The sequence below is a fragment of the Sarcophilus harrisii genome, chromosome 4 (genome assembly GCF_902635505.1).
Source record: "Sarcophilus harrisii chromosome 4, mSarHar1.11, whole genome shotgun sequence".
NCBI lineage: Eukaryota > Metazoa > Chordata > Mammalia > Dasyuromorphia > Dasyuridae > Sarcophilus > Sarcophilus harrisii.
In genome coordinates, this window is record NC_045429.1 from 279,132,559 (window position 1) to 279,148,356 (window position 15,798).

Here is a 15,798-nt window from a genome sequence, read left to right on the forward strand (position 1 = left end):
TTATCCGAGATCAGGGCTTCTTAACTCCAGGCCCAAAGTACTATCTAGTGTGCCACCTAGCCAATGAGAGGAATTTTCAGGGGAGGAATAAAGACTGACAGAGAGAAAATACAGTAGAATATCTGAAGGAAGGGAAGTAGTTAATGAAAAAGAGGGTTTATAGAGTAGTGATGGGTCTGTGTGGGGGGTGTAGTCTGAGGTGAGTATAGGGAAGAGAAGGCAATGCTATTTTAATTTTTCTTGAGACTAGACAATGGAAGCACTATGGCCTGAATCCTTCATTTTTGTTCCAAGGTCTGGCGCCACTACCCATATCCTCCCTTTTCAACCCCTACCACTCATTCAGGGAAAGTTATTTCAGACCAAACTTTATTCAGGACTTTGAGACTGCTTTCTCCAGAGTCCCTGCCAATTCTGTGGCTCCGGGAGAAGCTTGTCCTTCATCTTAACATAATTCTCATTCCAAAAGATGAGGGAGAGATCCCTGCAGCATCACACACCAGAAATATATCTGGGTAGAATCAGGCTGAGGAGTTGTCATCAGGATCAATACTTATAGGTAACCAGGAGTCTGAAAACCTTAATGGACCCAAATAACTCGACCCCACTCCCCCAGCTCTCTGCCCCGAATCTCCCATTCCTTTTGGGTTTGGCAAAGACACTGAGGTCTTGCCTCATTGGGTATATGGTAGAACATTCACCAGATAGATCCATCTTCATTCTAGAGAAGCAAACATCACCTCTCTGAGAACCCCCGGATGAAAAAGGGGCAGAGGGAAGGGCACAAAGGGTCTGGGCAAATCTCTGATCTCTGGAGGGCCTTGCAGGGCAGGAAGAGTCATAGCCATTCTGGCAGCAGCAGAGCTCTTGGTGACATGGCACCTCCCCTGGACATGTACTAAGTCTGTATTTTTAAAGGTGAAGGAGATGACGACTTGAGGTCACTTCCATTAAGAGAATTCAGTGGTTCTTAGAGCATGTACTTGTTTCATGGCCTCCATATACTACTGTTGGGGCCTTGGGGAAACCTCCTTGTAGAGCCTCCTGAAGGGTTATGTGTGCAAGGAAGGGATACAGCTGAAGAGAGGGGCAGTGTGAACACATCAGTGGACATGTAGGACCCTACATTCCTTGGTGGTAGATCCAGAGTATGTCCAGACCCATATCAGGGCATCCATTCTTCCATCCAGTCATCTGCTCTCCTGCCAGGGGGAAGACAAAGCCTTTTGGTTGCATAAATGTACACTTGAGTATGGGCGTGGGACTGTACAAAGGATGACTCGCTCAGAAGAAGTATCTCAGGACTAGGCAGCTGAGTAGCCCAAAGTAAGAAAACTCAGAACGACTGGAGGCATTCCAGATATCTGTCACCTCATCTGTGTCCAGAGAAGAGAGAGAGAAAGCTCAGTCCCAGCAGATTTCCTGCTGTGCCCCTTCCCCACCCCATCAGTCTTCCACCAAACATATTTCCAACCCCAGGGAATATACACAGGAGGCCCCCAGGAGCCAACAACAGAGAAAAGGGGGGCTAGGAGTGCTTCTGTTACAATGCAGAGATATCAGAGGTCAGGGATGTCCCACCCCCATTCCTTGGCATCAGACTTAGGGATGCAGGGCTAGGAGAATGAAGATCCTGGAGACCTGATCAGGCAGGACTGAAGCTGGGGGTCTTACCTTCCAAAGACTGCAGGGCCAGGGTGCGTCCCCCGATGGCATTGGCCCCACCAGTTTGGGGGAAGTCAGGGGGGACACTGTTGGAGCTGTGCTTTATTGGCCACACAGTGCCTGGAACCTCTTCTGGCTCACCTTTAGCCAAGAAAGTGGTAGCCAGAGTCTCAGAAGAGGAGGAGGAGGAGGAGGAGGAAGGAAGCAACTCTTGAGGTCTGTCTTGGGTGGGCTCGTCTCTGTCTGGCTCGGTCTTGCTGGCCTCTATTTCTGATGATTTCAGGGTGGCTTCAATACTTAGCCTAGGGGAGAGGGAGGTCCCCTCACTCAGGGAGGTTGAAGTTTGGGTTGCCAAAGAAGAAGGAACCTCAGTCGCCAAGTTGGGCGAGGTCTCACTTGCCATAGAGGTGGGCAATTTGGGCGAGGTCTCACTTGCCATAGGGCTTGTCAGGGTTGTAGTTGGTAAAAAGGGGGAGACCCCCGCCTCCTCTGGGCTTATGATCGGTTCTGAAAAGAAATGGACAGAGCAGAACATTAACAACAGTCTGAGTGGTCCTCAATCCTTTATCTACTTTAGCAAAGATGTAATGCATGTACTAGAAAGATGTGCATCTAAGGACTAATTGAAATAACTGGACATGTTTGCAAAATGGAAGTCTCCCAAATATTTATGAGGGAAAAGGACTTGACATCACGTTCTGTTTGAGAATTGGGAACAGTGGGTAAAAGTTGCAAAGAGGACAATTGAGACTTGTCAGTAACAAATCCCATTAGATTTGTCCAGAAGTGGAACAGACTGCTAGGGAGGCAGCAAGATGGACCTTTCTGCTTAGAGATAGATCTTCAAGAGGAGGCTAGTAGACATTTGAGTGTATTATTATAATAATGTAACTTCTTTTCTGTATGGGCTGGCCTGCTTCCAACTTCCAACTTTGTGACATTTCTGGATCTCAATGTCATTGTACCTCCTAACCAACATACATCAGCCACTTCCCCCTTTTCCATGCTACATCACCACCACCTTTCTTCTTCCCTTTCCACCCATATTTCTGCCTTTCTAGCTTTCTCTCTCTCTAACCACACCCAGAACCTCTTCAAGTACAGTCACACTTTCTCAGGCTTCCTCATCTCCTCTACCTCTCACTTCATTGTGAGCTCCAAGACCAAGGGCAGAGGATCCATCAGATCTTCATTTTTATCTGAGGTTTCTCCTGAGGGTAAAGTGGAAGGAAGCTTCTTTGTTAGCCTACAGAATTCCAGTTAAGACCAGGGCTACTGGGCAGGACCAAAACGCACTCTCTAAATACTCCTTGACTGACAAAAGATATCTACCCCCCAGATCTTCCCTTCTAGCCCCACCACTACTTACGACAGAGTAGGTGCTTACACTCGTAGCCCTCCTGACATTGGGAACACTGTGGCCCCTCCAGATAGGGCTTCTGGCCCTTCACATTTCCTCTGGGAGAAGAAAAGAGGGGGAGATGGAAAAGGGAACCTAATTAATTCTCTCCTTCCTCCTTCCCACCCCCACCTTCCAACCACCCCAGGAGGCAATCTGAGAAAGTGGGAAATACTCAAGTCTGAGAGTTGGCATACTTGGCTCTGACACCCACTGGTCTGTGTGATCTTGAGCAAGTTCACTTTCCCCTCCAACCTCGGTCAAATTGGACTGCCACCCTCTCCCTTCCTTCTCCCTCTTTCAGCTCCATCCCTTCCACAGTCTCTGATGGGCACTCACGGAGGCTCATAGTTGCAGACCAGCACATGAATATTAGTCTCCGTCACTCCCTCAAGCTTCTCACAGAACTGAGAGCCGCAGCCAATCCTCTCTGTTTTTGCCCAGACCACCTGAAAGAAGCCAGAACAAAAGGTCTTTCTTTCTGACAAGAGCAGGTGAGAGCAAGCCTGAAGGTCAAGGAATACAACCTAAAAATCAACCTGGAGACATGGTCAATTTGCTAGAGACCTGGAAATATGTAAGGTCCCTGTGGGAGCCCATGAGAGTTGTTCAGTCATGTCCAATTCTTGTGACCCCATGCACCATACTGATCATGGAGTTTTCTTGGCAAAGATACTGGAGTGAGTTGCCATTTCCTTCTCCAGTGGAGTAAGATAAACAGGTTAAGTGACTTGCCCAAGTAAAACTGCTAGTCTAATCTTGTCTGAGATTGAAATTAAAAGATGAGGCTTCCTTACTCCAAGCCCAGCACTCTATCCACCGAGCCAATGGACTTTTATCTAAAGCACTTTCTCCTTTTCTCCCTTTGTCAAAAAAAGGTCTCTCCTCTTCCCACTTCAAAACTAAGTCCCAGCTGCTGCCAATGATTCAGTAGTATTAATGACACTTCCGCACTTGTAATGTAAGGAGAATTATAAAAGTAGAACATCCCAGCACAGCGTCAGAGCCAAGGGCCTTCTGCATTGCTGCATCATATATAACACAACACAATAAATGATGTTTGTAATGATGACCTTGAGTCATTGACTGACTACAGTCAGGGAGGGGGGAGTAAAAAGGCAGAAGCGGTTTCTCATGGTCTTCACGAGGTCATCAGCCACTCTCCTTCTCCAAAGCTTTCTGAAGGCAATAGATAATAAGGGAGATATTTGGTTGGTGTTTATAAACTGGCTCTTGCTCTTTGATTACAGAGTGATTTTCTTGATTGGAAAGAGAGAGCAGCAAAAGAATTAAGTGAGACATCATTATGTGAGAGCACTAGATATCTGGGGAGTCTGATTTCCTGGTGTGTCCTGAGAAGTTCTTAGGCATAAACATTGCCAAAGGGCTGGGCAGTGATGAAGCTGTGTCACAAAGTCAGGGACAGCTATATCCTGAATGACACTCTTTTGTTTACCCAACTGGTCTATGTCAGAGGCTATGGAGCTCCCAACATTAAAAAAAGACAAGAGTGTGGGATATAAACACATGAGCATCATAGTCCTGGTTCTTTGGTTTTCTATTTTGTTGAAAAAGCAAAAAAGTGTATTACATTTCTAGAACAATTTTTAGAAATAATTTATATCCTATATGATTAAAACAAAAAGAAAGTCAAAGAGTACCTAAAGAAAGGAATAAGCTTCAGCCATCCAGAAAGTAAAGCTACTTATGGGACTCATTCAGCATAGTCATAATAATTATAACAAAAATAATAAAGAATAAATTATCATCTTTAACATATATTTTTACTGTATTTAACATAATACTGGATTACATGCCATCTTGGGAAGGAGGATGGAGGAAGGAGGGGGGAATGGGAACACAAAATTTTTCAAGGGTCAATGTTGAAAAATTATCCTTGGACATGTTTTGAAAATAAAAAATTTTAATAAAAATGCATTACTAAAAATTTTTTTAAAGAATAAATTATCATCTCTTTGTCTGGGGTGTGTTCAGTCCTTTTTTAGTCATGTCTAATTCTTTATGACCCTATTTGGGGTTTTCTTGGCAGATATACTGGAGTGGTTGATCATTTCTTTCTCCAGGTCATTTTATTGATATAGAAATGGGGCAACCAGAGTTAAGTGACTCACCCAGGGTCACACAGCTAGTAAGACTCTGAGCTGGAGTTGAACTCGGGAAGATGATTTTCTCTATCCATTGTACCACCTAGAAACCCACAATGTGGCTTAGGCTTGGGCAAAGACTAAAGCCTGGGATTCTGCGATCCTGTCCTTTACTTCAAGAGCTACTTTTCCTTGAGAGGTGAGGATGGGATTAACTGTTGAATTGGAAGAGCTCAGGGTGATAAAATGGGGTGGGAAGGAGAGGAAGCTGAAGAGTCCTTGGACCTGGCCCTGCTCCCATCCCTCGCCTACCTGGGTATAGTGGCCACACATCTGTCCTTCTGCACAGGTAGCATTGCTGAGGCTGTAGTGCTCGTGCTCATTGTACCATTGCTCCACAGCCAGCTGCAGGTCCATCTCCCCTTCTGTGATGGCGAAAAGGTTCTCTCCCCGGCGGCCTCGATCCTTGTTGTGGCCCCACACGCACTTGCTGGCGTAGGCTTTGGCAAAGGCAGCCAGGTCCTCATCCCATTTCTGAGAGGGCAGAGAGGAATAGGGAAAAAAGGGAAAAGCCCAAGATCTAGTGTTGGGCCAACCAAGACCCCCTTAGTCTGTCTCGGTTTTCTCATCCACAAAATGGGGACAATTATCTCTGTCCCTCTGGTCCCTCAAGCTGCTGTGAGAATTAAATGAGAGTTCAAGCACTTTGTAAAGAAGGTATATGACACTTGGCAGAAAGTAGATATTGCTGTGGTCAGCACTTCTCTTAGTAGGAAGAGATCATTCCATACATCAGCAACTTTCCAATGCCATGGTCCAAAAGAGGTACCATAGTTAGCTTGGTTTGCATTCTATCCCCCTAGTAGACTATATCTCTCCCATTGTCTGTACAGTGCCCTTTCTATACACAGTAGATATTTAATAAATGTTGAATTAATGAAAATCTACCAGCTGATTATGATCTGAATTGCTGTATTGGTCTAAACATAAGCATACTTTATCCCTCCACCCCCCAATCTGTCTCATGTAAAATCAATGTGAATCACAAAAATGGTATTAATTTTCATTGGCTACTTATATATCTTTTCTTTCAAAAAAAAACCTCATTTTAGGAATTCATCTTATAATATGGGGATTGCATAAACTAATATAGTACATGTCAACTTTAACATTAAAAAAAAATCTGGAAACAGAGGAGGAATGTGTGCCTCAATAAATTTAGACTTCTGTTAACCTTTAAATAAAATGTCTTTCTAACCCTTACTTAACCCCCATAGTTTAAATTTCCTTCAGTAATAAATAGGCATGTTTCAGTAACTAATTTCAGTGTGATAATATATTGTATGGTATACTTTATAAAGTTTTGTACAGGTCTCTGTGTTATCTAGACTTACATAATTTAACATAAAATCATTAAAACTACACTAGACTTCTAGCTAGGAAAGAACTAAATATTGTCTCATTTTAAATTCACAACAAACCTGGGAGATAGGTATTATGATTATCACCATTTGTTATTTTTCAATCGTTTTAGTCATGTATGATGTTTGTGACTCCATGTGTTCTTTTCTGGTCAAAGATACTGGAGTGATTTGCCATTTCCTTCTCTAACTTATTTTTACAGATGAGGAAACTGAGGCAGAGTTAAGTGACTTGCCCAGAGTCCCATAAGTAGGAAGTATCTGAGGCTTGACTTGAACTCGTGAAGATGAGTTTTCCTGATTCTAAACTCAGCACTCTATCCACTGTACCTTGGAACATCCTTTGTAAATCTGGAAAAGATTTAATAGTTTAATCTGCTGGGTTCAATAGCAAGGATGGTTCCAGGCTTGGCTGTGGCTCAGGGCAGAATCCAACCAGCTTTCCCCCATTGCCTGAGGACAGCTTGGCTCCAGGCCTCCCCAGAACTATGGGAAAGCTGTTCTTTCTTTCAAAAATAAAGAAATGAAAGCCAAGGTGCCCAGGCCTCTCCAAGTCTGCTGGCACAAAGGACATGGGTGAATATGGAAGCCTTGTGATTACAACAGATCAGGCACTAAGAAAGACCCCCAATCCACCCTTCTGTTAAAGAAGATGCACGTTTTAACATTTAAAGCCCTCCATAGCCTAGTCCTATAGAGTACAAGTACATTATATAGTAGAAAGGACACTGGCTCTCCAGTCAAGATCTGAGTTCAGATCTTCCCTAATTTTTGCCACCTATTGTTATACTTTGTAAATGATAAAAGGTGAGTTATTTATTACATTTAGACTAAGCCTCCCTGAAAGTAGGAATGAAAAGGGAGGGCAATTTGAGGGAGGTGGTAGTCAGAAGCAAAACACTGGTGAGGAAGGAAAGGGGAAAAGAAGAAAGAAAACTATAACTTTGGAAAAATAGGATAGTGGGAAATAGAGAGTTAGTCATTTTACCTGTGAATGTGAATGAGATGAACTCTTTCATAAAACAAAAGCAGATACCAGGGTGGATTAAAAGCTGGAATTCTATAACAGGTTATTTACAAGAAACACATTTGAAGCAGAGAGATACATGAAGAATATAGGTAAAAAGCTGGACCTTCAGCTGAAGTTAAAAAAAAAAAACAGGGATAGTGATCTTGATCTCAGATCAAGCAAAAGCAAAAAATAGATCTAATTAAAAGAGATAAGGAAGGAAACTATATCTCGCTAAAGGGTAGCATAAGATAATGCAGTAATATCAATACTAAACATATCTGTACCAAGGGGTATAGCATACAAATTCTTAGAGGAAAAGTTAAGAGAGTTGCAAGAAGACATAGAAAGCAAAACTATACTACTGGGGATCTCAATCTCACTCTTATCAGAACTAGGTAAATCAAGCCATAAATAAACAAGAAGTTAAGAAGGTAAATAGGACTTTTGAAAAGTTAGGTATGATAGACCTTTGGGGAAAATTGAATGGGGATAAAAAGGAACATATTGCATACAAACCTGAAAGCAGGAATGGTGTCCAATCTAAACCTTTTTTATCCCCTCCACTGCCTAGTGAAGTACTTTGCCCACAGAAGGTTTAATAAATGCTTGGCAAACCATTGAATTGGAATCCCATCCTACCATGAAGGTCCTCTGAGCTGTGACCCACCAATCCTCAGAAACCCAAAGCACTTCTGTAGAGCCTGCCTCAATACAGCTGTACTGCTCCATCCTCCTAAGTCCTGTTATCTTCCTGTATGGAGGAAGGGGTATTATCTTTCCCACTAATTTCTTGAGAGCAGACATCGGGTGGCATCCCTTCATGCCCTCTGAAACACCTGGCACGTGGGAGATGCTTTAGCACCCACTGAGGCAGCAAGGAGCTGTCTAGCTGAAAATTAATCCTCTTCCAGGACTTTGCTGAAGTCACTTCTTCTGATGAGAAGCCTCCTTGTGGCTTAGCCTTTGAGGTTGGAACAGCCTCCTATATGGCTACCAGTTAGATCTGTCTGCCCCCAGAAGGGGCCAGTCACAGATTATAAGAATGGCAGAAGTGGAAGCAACCCTAGAAAACATCTAGTTCCTCCTATTTTACAGGTGAATGAGGCTTAATGGAGTCCAGAAAGTGCTCATAAGACCTTCAGATGTCAATGAGTCAAATCTCTCCTCCCAATGTTTTTATGGGGAAACTGAGTAACAGAAAAGTAATTTATTCTATAGCACAAAACTGATAAGTGTATGAAGGAGTATATGAGCCTAGGTTTTCCCAACATCCAATGACAGTAAAGGGCTGAAACTCTGAAAAGGTGTACTTGAATCAGACAGCAGAGCACTTAAGACTAATTAACTATTCATTATGAGATAATGGATCTATATACATATATTTAGATGAGATGGTGATGTGATGACTCTCCTCACCATTGGTGCTTGCTGAATGTGTGGTGGCAAGGATTGGAGGGCTGGGGGAGAAAGGTCAGAGTCACTTGACTGCAGGATGAGTGGCTGGAGACTCCGGAATCCAGAATCCGGGATACATCTTTGGCAAGCCGAGTGGCAAGCTTGCCTGCCTCCTTCACTTCTCCCCCTAAAGACCAAGGACTTTAGTTGATCCAGACTCTGACTGATCCTGAGGTCCTCCAGAGAGTTAGCCCAGAGTTTATAATCTACTTCTTCTACCATGTTATTGTTGTTCAATTCTGTCCAATTCTTCATGTCCTTTTTGGGGATTTTCTTGGCAAAGATACCAGAGTGTTTTGCCATTTTCTTCTCCAATTCATTTTACAGATGAGGAAACTGAGGCAAACAGAATGAAGTGCCTAGATCAAGGTCATATAGCCAGGAAATATCTGAGGCTGGATTTGAATTCACAAAGATGAATCTTCCTGACTATAGACCCAGAGCTCTATGAATACCTAACTACCCAGAGCCATACTTTCTCTCAAAGTCACAGAGCTCAGATAGTAAAACAGCTGGCACTCAATCAGCCATGTCTTTCTATTCCCAGAACAATGCTTTTCCTACTAAATCAGTGATCGCAACCTGTGAACCTTGGATCTTTGAGAAGCTCAGGAGTTGTACAAATAGGGTAGGAGAATCCTTATGCAAATCCATAAGTAAACCTTCTAAAGAAGTTGTGGGTTAGTAGATGGGGAACCAGCCTCAGAATCAGGAAGACCTGGGTATAGGAACTGCTTCTGATACCTAGGGTCTTTGTGACTTTTGCAGAGATTGTAAATTGCAGCATGGTCCCTCCTCTACCCTCCCATAACATCCTCTTTCAGTTTTAAATCTATGATCCTACTGATAGAGAGAGTTCTCTCACTGGGAGTTCCTTCAACCAATAAAGTCTTCAGTAGGGGAGAGGGAAAATAAATCTTTTGTAAATTGATTAAAGTATATCTTAAACATATATGTGCTACCATGTTTTAAATTTACTATCATGATTAATAAATACTAATTCATTTAAGGATTACAGAATTCATAATAGTTTTTTGTTGTCTTGTGTTTTCTCAATCAGTGGATACTAATAGTACAACTGGTGTTGTATAGGAGCTGATGAATTTTTTCACTGTTATAAAGGGGTCCTTAAACTCAAAAAGTTTGGAAACTATGAACTATGCGTGTTTTTGCCCCATAATGGATATGAACTTGGGTAGGCCCTTGAGCAATAGAGATCTGCACTTGGATCAATTGTCATGTGCAGAAAGCTTGCCAATAGTTCTAACAGGCTCTCGTTGGTGGGTTCACGTGGTCTTGGCATTGCTAGGACCTCCAGAGTTACCAAGGATCATCCAAAAATTCCTAAAAACTCCAGGCTCTTGGGATTTTTTTTTCCTCGTGGGTAGTATGCAGTCACTGCACCATCTTGTGGTTATACAAGGTAATTAACTGAACATCCCATCCTTGTTCCCTGGGAATAACCATGGTACTTCTTCCCTCCTCTCCCAAATTTCCCCACTTCCCATTTCAGAGCAAAAAGCCAAACTAATTGTGTTTCTGCTTTCCCACTTACCATCGGTTTCTTTTCCTTTCTATCCTGGTCCTTCACAAGCCTCTCCTTTATTGCTGTAAGAACCTATCTCATGTTACTCCTGCAAACATCTTGCCCAATTCAATGTTAGCTAATCCCCTAGGGCATGGGAACATGGAAAAGCCTTAAAAATCCAAAGAAATTACTCTGTAATGGTGGAATTTTAGCCCCTATAACAGCAGATGGGGGAAATAAAATGGGAATAGGGACTCTAGGAATACAGGATCAGAGGTTTTGAAACTGAAATGGGTCTTTGTCCAGTGCCTAATTTTCAGAAAACTAAATAAGTCCCAAAAGGAGAAATAATTTGCTTAAGTTCACACAGGTAATAAGAAGCAGAAATAGGATTCAAATCCATGTTCCCTGAGTTTAAATTCTGTGCTATTAACACTTTACAGCTGTGGTTTGTTTCAAGGTGTGGGGGAAGCTGCGTAGGCTTTGAATCACATGATTTTAAGTAACTGTCCATTGTGCTTGTATTGAAGGCCAGACTGAGGAACTGGAAGAGGCCAGATTGACTGCAGCTGGTCAGGGAGTGGGTGGATTCAACTGAGCCAGTAAAGGAATTAATAAGACCTCCCAGCCCAGAGCTCTGGGAAAACTGGATCCAATTAAGCTCCACGATCCTCTGGCTTCGCCTGATGGTCCTGGAAAATGGTTCTTCTGGCTCCTTGTCCTCAACTCCACCCTCGTGGAGCCATCTCCCGCTGCTCTGGCCACTGACCAAGCAGTCAGAGAGTCAGACATGTTTTCAGGGAATTGCTGAGAAGGGATCTGGAACCCTCTGAGGAAAGGAGTGTGGAGAAAGGAAGATGGGACTCTACGGGATGGCATCCATTCTCTACCAAATGCTTGTCCCCTCTGCCTGAAATCCCACCATTAAAGAGTCATTACTTTGAAAGTTAAGACATTTGGGTTTCCCAGAACCTTTTATTAAAATGCAAACTTCACTGGGAGCCCTAATACCATATTTCTTCTTAATCAGTTCTTAACTATCATTGCCATTGACACAGTCTTTCCCAAATATTATTTTTTTGATCCTCACAATAATCTTAGAAGGTCATTAGTGCAAACATCATTAGCATCCTGATCTTAATAGATGAGAAGATTGAGGGGGAAAGAGGGGAAATAACTGCCCAAGCTCCCCTCTCTCCGACCCTGGACACCTCTCACCCTCCACCCCAGACAGAAAGTAGAAAATCTGGGCAGAATGCAAACCCAGATCTTTTTGCCTCCAAAACCAGTCTTCTTCCCAACTAAATAATAACAATTTGCAGGTAGCAAGGACTTAGCAAGGACTTAACCAGCATGCAATTCAACTAAACAAGTGTTTATTAAGAGCCTACTTTGGGTCAGGCACTGGGGAATTAAAAGAGAAATAAATATGCAATGGTTCCTGGGCTCAAAAAACTGACATTTTACTGGGTATCCGGTATACCTTCTATAGACAAAATAAATTACATGTCTTACACACATATACATTACCTTTCTTTTAGATATTCCAAGCCCATTGTGGCTAGCATGGAGTGACTTTGGGCAGGAGATAGAAGAGGGGGAGAGGGGAGGGGAAGGAGAAAATCCAGAGGACAAAGTTAGAGTTAAAAGAGGTAGAAAGAAAGGTATGAAAACATATTTCCTGTTCTTCACAACTTTGCCCAGGACTGTCCTTGGCCCTAGGTAAGGAACATCTGTTTTGTTTGTTTGTTTTTGAAACAAAAGACATTTTATTTATTGACAGGTAAAGACCAGTACATTTTCAAGAACTGCAAAATATACCAGACCCCTCTCCCCCATACAAAAACTGGTATTAGTACACATGTGTAAGCAATGCTACAATTGTTTTTTTGGCAAAATGCTGTATTGTATTATTCATTCTGTTTTGTTAAAGCAACCATTCCTCTGTGAACCAATCAATATCAGATTTTCTACAAAAACAAACTAGACAGTGAGTGGCTCAAGAAATAAGCTGCCATTTATGCATAGATTGATGTATAGTATTTTTCCTAACTGAATGTCCTTGAGTCTTTCAAGTTGTTCAAATTTTCTGTGTATAGAAATACATTTACAAGGCACATAGTCCAATTGACAATACTATTTAATCTAGTTACTAAATTATTATTTTGGGGGATGGGGGAAAGGGATCCATATTGAACACCCGTTTCTTAATCCTAGCACACAGTTCAATTTGGACAGCGGGTTGAGAGATCTGTTCTGGGAATTAGAATTTTGGTTTCCATTTTGTTGTTCAGTTCAGTAGTTTTTCAGTTATATTCTACTCTTCATGACCCCTTTTGAGATTTTCTCGACAAAGATAGTGGAATGATTTACCATTTCCTTCTCCAGTTTATTTTACAGATGAGGAAACTGAGGCAAACAGGGTGAGGTGACTTGCCCAAGATCAAACAGCTAGTAAGTGCCTGAGGCTGGATTTGAGCTCAGGAAGATGAGGGTTTTTTTCCCCCTATGCCTGGCCTATGCAGTGAGCCACCTAGCTGCCCTCCATTTTTTGTACTTACCTCCTATTATGCAATTAATTAATCATTTATTAAATATGGGCTATGTTTAGGCACTAGAGATTTAAAGATATTCAAAAATTAAGTGGCAAGCAAGAAGCTTACATTCTACCAGGGAAAGATGTTCACAGATAATTCCATACAAAATACATACAAATGATGCAAATATAAAAATTATAAGGTGAATTTTGGGGGTGATGGGAGAGTACTAACAACAGGAGGCAACTAGGTAACTTAGTGGATAGAAGGTCAGGCCTGGACTCAGGAAGAGTCATCTTCATGAGTTCAATCTGGCCTTATACACTTACTAGTTATAGTGATCCTGGGCAAGTCACTAACTCTGTTCATCTCAGTTTCCTCATTTGAAAAATGAGCTGGAGAAGGAAATGGCAAATCATTCCAGTATCTTTGCCAAGAGAAGCCCAAAATAGAGCCAACAAGGAGTCCAACACAACTTCACTAAAGTCTAGCAAAGATTTCTCCAATATCTTTGGGTCCCTGAAGATTCAAATCTACCCAACAGGCCGTGGTTCCAACTCCATGGTCCATCAAAGAGAGGACCATAGCACATCACAATTCCATATTGCTTTATTTTACAAAGTACATCTCTCACAACAGGCCTGTAAGGTCCAGAGAACCAAATAACATCAGAACAGGAAATGGCCTTAGGGAACTCGTAGTTGTTATTTTAAAAGTGAAAAAACCAGACCCAGAGAATTATCCAAGATCTCATAGCATGTCCCTGGAAGAACTCATGTTTCTTGACTTCTAGTCTGGGATTCCTTCTATTCCACTGGAAGTGGAACTGCCCCTCTCCATCACCCTCTGTGTTCATGAACTCCACAGAGGCTAGGCCGAAGAGACTCCCCAAGGCTCATAGTGGTGTGTGTTCTTCACTGTCAGATTCACAATCCTGAGAGATCATTTTGCAAATGAAAAAAACTGAGACCCAGAGAGGAGAAGTTACTTCTCAGATGAGTGACTAGGAAAAAAGCCTCCTGCATGACTCAGAACACAGAACAGTTTGCCTGAGTCACAGGCCTTATAATCAGTAGAAATAATCTGCCTTCAAGTCCCCAAGCAACAAGTCCATTTATCCATAGTAATAGCTAACAATAGATAACATTTACAGAGCACCTACTATGTATCAGACATTGTGCAATAATTATTATCTCATTTGATCCCCACAACAAACTTGAGAGGTAGATATTATTCTTATCTTCATTTTACAGATGGGGAAACTGAGGCAAACAGTGCTTAAATAACTTGCCTATGGTCATGCAGTTTGTAAGTAGCTGAGGCCAAGTTTGTACTCAAATCTTCCTGACTCCAGTTCGACCCCCTCTGCCATGTATGCAACCCAAACCCTGTGACTTAGGCCAGGCCAAAAGTCTTATCCCCATTTTACAGCTGGAAATTCAGGCTCATGAGGTTAAAAGACTTATTCAAAGTAATATAGCTAATAAGCAGCAGATCTAAGGCTGGAGTTTAGCTTTTATTGTGTTTTTGATTTTTAGATATTTTAATTTATTAAATTTTTAATATTTTAATTTGCTATTTTTAGCACTTTTCTTTTAAAATTTTGAATTCCAATTCTCTCCCTCCTTTCTGCTTTCTCCCACTCCCACTGAAAAGACAAGCAATATATTAATTATACATATATAGATTCTAAGTCATTAATTGTATTATCCCCCAGCACCTTGCAGCCCCTGAGGAGAATATCTGTCATCCTCATTAGTCTCCTTGGGAGTTTTGCATTCTAAATGGATGAAGGGTCTTCCTCAGCTTACCATATTCTTCATGTTGGTCGCAGGTGGGGAAACCTGGGAGCGATAGAGGTTGTGAAGTTCTACCACCGTTTGCTTTTCTTCATCATTTAGGCTACAGCTCAGCTGGGCAGCTGTGAAGAGGAGGAACACAGCTGGAAAGCAGTGGGAGCTCTTCATCTTGCCTTCTTTCCAGCTCTAAGTCTGGGGATCTGGCAGCTGGATTTAAAAGAATGGGAAGTCCCTCCCTCCAGAAAAGAGCAACACCCCTGGCTGGAATTACTGGTGTGGGGCTCCTCTTTAATGAGCCCCCTCCACTTGCAGCACACCCCGCCCAGCTCACATAATGGGGTGGGAGAGGAAGAAGAATGGATCTTTGGGAGCTGTCCAAAGCCTTGTCCACTCCTAAGGAACATTAAGCATCCCATCAGAATCCTTGGCAAAAATTTCTTGTCTTTGTGATTGGGAATAGGGGGAGTGATGTGTGGAGGAGGAGAGGGAAGGCTTAGGTCAAGTGCTCTGAGTTTTCAAAGTCCCACCCTAAATGTGGGGTGCACTGGTGAATGTAAAAGCCCTCCTAGCACAGTGATCCTTATAAAAATGATGAAATAAGGTCCAGAGAATTATCCACGATTATGTATCATGTCTCTAGCAGAACTAACATAGGAACCCAGGTTTCTTGGCTCCTAATCCAGGGTTCTTTCACTCCATTGGGAGGTTAGGTGTAGAACTGCCTCTCTCTATCACCCTCTGTCTTCACACACTCCAGAGAAGATGGACACCCATCTAGTGCAGGGCTTGATTGTATTGGAGTGGAAGTGGAGAGCTGCCTCTCTATGCTACCTTCAGTCTTCTTACACAGTGACAAAAGCACCACTGACCATGTAAG

The 15,798-nt window shown here is 42.4% G+C and overlaps 1 protein-coding gene across 1 annotated transcript; it reads right to left on the reverse strand.

Moving 5' to 3' along the window:
• Positions 1-352: 352 nt before the first annotated feature.
• Positions 353-15,163, reverse strand: PI16 (peptidase inhibitor 16). Its single transcript, XM_003769016.4, has 6 exons — positions 14,934-15,163; positions 5,482-5,703; positions 3,404-3,513; positions 3,035-3,123; positions 1,675-2,172; positions 353-1,376 (listed from the first exon to the last, which is right to left on the reverse strand). Exons 1-6 carry the CDS (start codon positions 15,087-15,089, stop codon positions 1,285-1,287), a joined length of 1,167 nt encoding a protein of 388 aa, XP_003769064.1. The 5' UTR covers positions 15,090-15,163; the 3' UTR covers positions 353-1,284.
• Between the last annotated feature and the right edge of the window lie 635 nt (positions 15,164-15,798).

Excerpts from the sequence above, each read along its gene's own strand:
- PI16 (XM_003769016.4), bottom strand. The coding sequence starts at position 15,089 with ATGAAGAGCTCCCACTGCTTTCCAGCTGTGTTCCTCCTCTTCACAGCT. Across the intron at positions 3,514-5,481 it reads TGTGTGGCCACTATACCCAG|GTGGTCTGGGCAAAAACAGA; the intron begins GTAGGCGAGGGA and ends GGCTTCTTTCAG. Across the intron at positions 3,124-3,403 it reads GTCTGCAACTATGAGCCTCC|AGGAAATGTGAAGGGCCAGA; the intron begins GTGAGTGCCCAT and ends TTCTTCTCCCAG.